The sequence below is a fragment of the Narcine bancroftii genome, chromosome 9, assembly GCF_036971445.1.
Source record: "Narcine bancroftii isolate sNarBan1 chromosome 9, sNarBan1.hap1, whole genome shotgun sequence".
Classification (NCBI taxonomy): domain Eukaryota; kingdom Metazoa; phylum Chordata; class Chondrichthyes; order Torpediniformes; family Narcinidae; genus Narcine; species Narcine bancroftii.
The window spans coordinates 106131589-106137588 of record NC_091477.1 but is presented as its reverse complement, the minus strand read 5'-3'; the positions used below and the strand labels follow the sequence as shown (position 1 = coordinate 106137588).

The window sequence follows — 6000 nt, the reverse complement described above, 5'->3', positions numbered from 1 at the left end:
TGACTAATTTTGGTGCAAACATGTTTTCTGTGTGACTTGAAATATTAACAGAGGAACAATTCCATTTTTTTATAGACAGAGCAAGTTGACAAGGCCTTCATTAATAAATGCTTTAGATGTTACCAAAGTTGGGTGTTTGCAACAAGGTTTACTGAATCAGGCTCACCTGGGATAGTTGATCTAGCATTTGTAATTGAGACTGGTGTAGGGAATAGATTTAAAGTTACATGAAAATTTCATAGAACTGGTGGTAATTGTCACAATAATGGCTTAGGAAAGTGTTGTGATACTTCTGTTAGAGAATGGGCAGTGCCAACTGCAGTAAACTATTTAACTATTTTTGACATTTATAATGGTTTACAGTATTAATTACTCATGAGAGTCAAACTAGTTGATCTGTGCTACTTTATTTCGTTCTGAGAAGTGTACTCTCTAATTAATGGATGATGCATTTAGTACTTACAAATTTCAGTTATAGAACTGACAGCAGTTGTTGGAGACGTGGTAATTTCAGTTGTTGTTGGAGCTGTAGATGTCTGCGATATTGCTGTTGTGCTTGAGGTCTCGGAAGTGAATGGTGACGTGGATGATGATGTTGGAGCAGGGGATGTAGTTGTCGTAGGAGAGTTTGTTGATGCTGAATTGAAACATTAACACACCATATTGTTATTCAATTAATTGATTTTTCCTCCTTTATAAACTCAATATATTGAGTAAATGATACATGATCGAAATGTTGGTAAAACACCATATTCTTTACAGAGATATTTAGAGACTGAAGTAGGGAATAGATATGAAGTTACATGAAAATTGCATAAAACTGGTGGTAATTGTCACGATAAATGCATAGGAACTTGTTGAGATACTTCTGTTAGAGAATGGGCAGTGGCAACTGCAGTAAACAATTTAACTATTTTTGACTTTTAGAATGGTTTACAGTATTAATTACACATGAGAGTCAAACCAGTTGATCTGTGCTACTTTATTTCGTTCTGAGAGGTGTACTCTCTAATTAATGGATGATGCGTTTAGTACTTACAAATTTCATTTGTAGAGATGACAGCAGTTGTTGGAGACGTGGTAATTTCAGTTGTTGTTGGAGCTGTAGATGTCTGCGATATTGCTGTTGTGATTGAGGTCTCGGAAGTGAATGGTGACGTGGATGATGATGTTGGCGCAGGGGATGTAGTTGTCGTAGGAGAGTTTGTTGATGCTGAATTGAAACATTAACGCACCATATTGTTATCTAATGAATTGATTTTTCCTCCTTTATAAACTCAATATATTGAGTAAATGATACATGATCGAAATGTTTGTGAAACACCATATTCTTTACAGAGGTATTTACAGATTGGAGTAGGGAATAGATAAGAAGTTACATGAAAATTGCATAAAACTAGTGGAAATTGTCACAATAAATGCATAGGAACTTGTTGAGATACTTCTGTTAGTGAATGGGGAGTGGCAACTGCAGTAAACAATTTAACTATTTTTGACTTTTATAATGGTTTACAGTATTAATTACTCATGAGAGTCAAACCAGTTGATCTGTGCTACTTTATTTAGTTCTGAGAGGTGTACTCTCAAATTAATGGATGATGCCTTTAGTACTTACAAATGTCAGTTGTAGAACTGACAGGAGTTGTTGGACTTTGAGTTGTTGTTGAAGCTGTCGAGCCCTGCGACATTGCTGTTGAGCTGGTGGTCTCGGAAGTGAATGGTGACGTGGATGTTAATGTTGGAGCAGGGGATACAGTTGTCGTAGGAGAGCTTGTTGATGCTGAATTGTAACATTGACACACCATATTGTAATGGAATAAATTGAATATTCCTCATTTATAAACTCAATATATTGAGAAAATGATACATTATTGAAATGATTGTGAAACACCATATTCTTTACAGAGGTATTTAGATCGATTTATAAATGCTTTCACAAATATTTGTAAATTTTGATGATCCAAACGAGTGTGCTTGTGTCAGCTGTATTCACAGTGGGTGTAGTTTGAATTTGAGTAATTTAAATTAATGGAAGTGAAAAATACCTATTTAGATCATTATTAATTGCAACAAGAAGAGATCAATTACGTGGTTTGTTGATGAATTAGTTGTGGCAAAAATGATTGAAAACAGAACTGATGGAGTAGGAGTAGATCATGTGGCCACAACTGATTTTCAAGGTTTTTCATGATTTGAAACGAACCTAAAATGCAATCAAGTTGCTTCATTTTCATTGCGAAGGTGGCAATACTAAAGACAAAGAACACTTTACTCAGCACCATCTTCCTCCACTGACTAATTTTGTTTCAATCATGATTTCTGTGTTACTTGAATTATTAATAGAGGAGTGGAGCTCTGTGTGGTTGGTGTAGTCAATGACTCCGTAGAGATTGCTGTTGTAGATGTTGAAGATGTAGAGGGAGTATTGTTGTAGCAGGAGAGGTTGTCACAGTTTTAAACATCGTTATTCAGCATTGAATATTATGTTTAATGAAATGACTGTTGTTAACTCACAACATTTATGCTCATGTTAAAATACTGAATGTTCCAAGTTGACAAGGCCTTCATTAATAAATGCTTTAGATGTTACCAAACTTGGGTGTTTGAAACAAGGTTTACTGAATCAGGCTCACCTGGGATAGTTGATCTAGCGTTTGTGATTGAGATTGGTGTAGGGAATAGATTTAAAGTTACATGAATATTGCATAGAACTGGTGGAAATTGTCACAATAATTGCAAAGGAACATGTTGAGATACTTCTGTTAGAGAATGGGCAGTGCCAACTTCAGTAAACTATTTAACCATTTTTGACTTTTACAATGGTGTACAGTATCAGTTAGTCATGAGAGTCAAACTAGTTGATCTGTGCTACTTTATTTCGTTCTGAGAGGTGTACTCTCTAATTAATGGATGATGCGTTTAGTACTTACAAATTTCATTTGTAGAGATGACAGCAGTTGTTGGAGACGTGGTAATTTCAGTTGTTGTTGGAGCTGTAGATGTCTGCGATATTGCTGTTGTGATTGAGGTCTCGGAAGTGAATGGTGACGTGGATGATGATGTTGGCGCAGGGGATGTAGTTGTCGTAGGAGAGTTTGTTGATGCTGAATTGAAACATTAACACACCATATTGTTATCTAATGAATTGATTTTTCCTCCTTTATAAACTCAATATATTGAGTAAATGATACATGATCGAAATGTTTGTGAAACACCATATTCTTTACAGAGGTATTTACAGATTGGAGTAGGGAATAGATAAGAAGTTACATGAAAATTGCATAAAACTAGTGGAAATTGTCACAATAAATGCATAGGAACTTGTTGAGATACTTCTGTTAGTGAATGGGGAGTGGCAACTGCAGTAAACAATTTAACTATTTTTGACTTTTATAATGGTTTACAGTATTAATTACTCATGAGAGTCAAACCAGTTGATCTGTGCTACTTTATTTAGTTCTGAGAGGTGTACTCTCAAATTAATGGATGATGCCTTTAGTACTTACAAATGTCAGTTGTAGAACTGACAGGAGTTGTTGGACTTTGAGTTGTTGTTGAAGCTGTCGAGCCCTGCGACATTGCTGTTGAGCTGGTGGTCTCGGAAGTGAATGGTGACGTGGATGTTAATGTTGGAGCAGGGGATACAGTTGTCGTAGGAGAGCTTGTTGATGCTGAATTGTAACATTGACACACCATATTGTAATGGAATAAATTGAATGTTCCTCCTTTATAAACTCAATGTATTGAGTAAATGATACATGATTGAAATGTTTGTGAAACACCATATTTTTTACAGAGTAATTAAATCTATTTATAAATGCTTTAACATATATTTGTACACTTTGATGATCCAAACAAGTGTGCTTGTGTCACCTGTATTCACAGTGGGTGTCTTTGAAATTTGAGTAATTTAAATTGATGGATATGAAAAATTCCTATTTATAACAGTATCACTTGCAACAAAAAGAGAACAATTGGAAAGTTTGCTGATGGATTAGTTGTGGAAAATATTACTGAAAACAGACCTGATGGAGTAGGGGTAGATCATATGGCCACATTTGATTTTTAAGATTTTTCATGATCTGAAACGAACTTGAAATGCAATCAAGTGGCTTCTTTTTCATTTCTGAAGGTGTCAATACTAAAGACAAAGAATACTTTTCTCAGTACCCTCTTCCTCCCCTGACAAATTTTGGTGCAAACATGTTTTCTGTGTTACTTGAATTATTAACAGAGGAACAATTCCATTTGTTATCGAGAGAGCATTTGCAATTCCCATATTTCTGTTATTGTGGAACTGAGGTCAGGTGTGGTAGATAGAATAGTGTCTGTTGATCCTGGAGAGGTGGAGCTCTGTGTGGTTGGTGTGGTCAATGACTCTGTAGAGATTGCTGTTGTAGATGTTGACGATGTAGGGGGAGTATTGTCGAAGCAGGAGCGTTTGTCACAGTTTTAAACATCTTTATTCAGCATTGAATATTATGTTGAATGAAATGACTGTTGTTAACTCACAACATGTATACTCATGTTAAAATACCGAATGTTCCAAGTTGACAAGGACTTCATTAATAGATGCTTTAGATGTTACCAAAGTTGGGTGTTTGAAAAAAGCGTTACTGAATCAGGCTCATCTGGGATAGTAGATCTAGCATTTGTGATTGAGACTGATGTAAGAAATGGATTTAAAGTTACATGAAAATTGCATAGAACTGGTGGTAATTGTCACAATAATGGCATAGGACCGTGTTGAGATACTTCTGTTAGAGAATGGGCAGTGCCAACTGCAGTAAACTATTTAACTATTTTTGACATTTATAATGGTTTACAGTATTAATTACTCATGAGAATCAAACTAGTTGATCTGTGCTACTTTATTTCGTTCTGAGAAGTGTACTCTCTAATTAATGGATGATGCCTTTAGTACTTACAAATTTCAGTTGTAGAACTGACAGCAGTTGTTGGAGACGTGGTAATTTCAGTTGTTGTTGGAGCTGTAGATGTCTGCGATATTGCTGTTGTGCTTGAGGTCTCGGAAGTGAATGGTGACGTGGATGATGATGTTGGAGCAGGGGATGTAGTTGTCGTAGGAGAGTTTGTTGATGCTGAATTGAAACATTAACACACCATATTGTTATTGAATTAATTGATTTTCCTCCTTTATAAACTCAATATATTGAGTAAATGATACATGATCGAAATGTTAGTAAAACACCATATTCTTTACAGAGATATTTAGAGACTGAAGTAGGGAATAGATATGAAGTTACATGAAAATTGCATAAAACTGGTGGTAACTGTCACGATAAATGCATAGGAACTTGTTGAGATACTTCTGTTAGAGAATGGGCAGTGGCAACTGCAGTAAACTATTTAACTATTTTTGACTTTTATAATGGTTTACAGTATTAATTACTCATGAGTGTCAAACCAGTTGATCTGTGCTACTTTATTTAGTTCTGAGAGGTGTACTCTCTCATTAATGGTTGTTGCCTTTAGTACTTACAAATTTCAGTTGTAAAACTGACAGCAGTTGTTGGAGATGTGGTAATTTCAGTTGTTGTTGGAGCTGAAGAGGTCTGCGATACTGCTGTTGTGCTTGAGGTCTCGGAAGTGAATGGTGACGTGGAGGTTGATGTTGGAGCAGGGGATACAGTTGTCGTAGGGGAGCTTGTTGATGCTGTATTGAAACATGGACACACCATATTGTTATTGAATAAATTGAATATTCCTCATTTATAGACTCAGTATATTGAGTAAATGATATATGATTGAAATGTTTGTGAAACACCATATTCTTTACAGAGGTATTTAGATCTATTTATAAATGCTTTAACAAATATTTGTATATTTTGATGATCCAAACAAGTGTGTTTGTGTCAGCTGTATTCACAGTGGGTGTAGATTAACTTTGAGTAATTTAAAGTGATTGAAGTGAAAAATTCCCATTTATATCAGTTTCACTTGCAACAAGAGGACATCAAATGGAAGTTTGCTGATGGA

General features: G+C 35.4%; 1 protein-coding gene across 1 annotated transcript in view; it reads right to left on the bottom strand.

The window, feature by feature from the left end:
* Positions 1-6000, bottom strand: part of LOC138743594 (mucin-19-like) — a 107104-nt gene that overhangs the window by 86849 nt on the left and 14255 nt on the right. The window contains exons 18-24 of the mRNA XM_069899107.1: positions 5504-5677; positions 4929-5102; positions 3507-3671; positions 2931-3104; positions 1616-1780; positions 1040-1213; positions 464-637 (exon numbers count right to left, since the gene is read on the bottom strand). Coding sequence (XP_069755208.1) covers positions 464-637; positions 1040-1213; positions 1616-1780; positions 2931-3104; positions 3507-3671; positions 4929-5102; positions 5504-5677 — 1200 coding nt within the window. The remainder of the gene's footprint in view (positions 1-463; positions 638-1039; positions 1214-1615; positions 1781-2930; positions 3105-3506; positions 3672-4928; positions 5103-5503; positions 5678-6000) is intronic.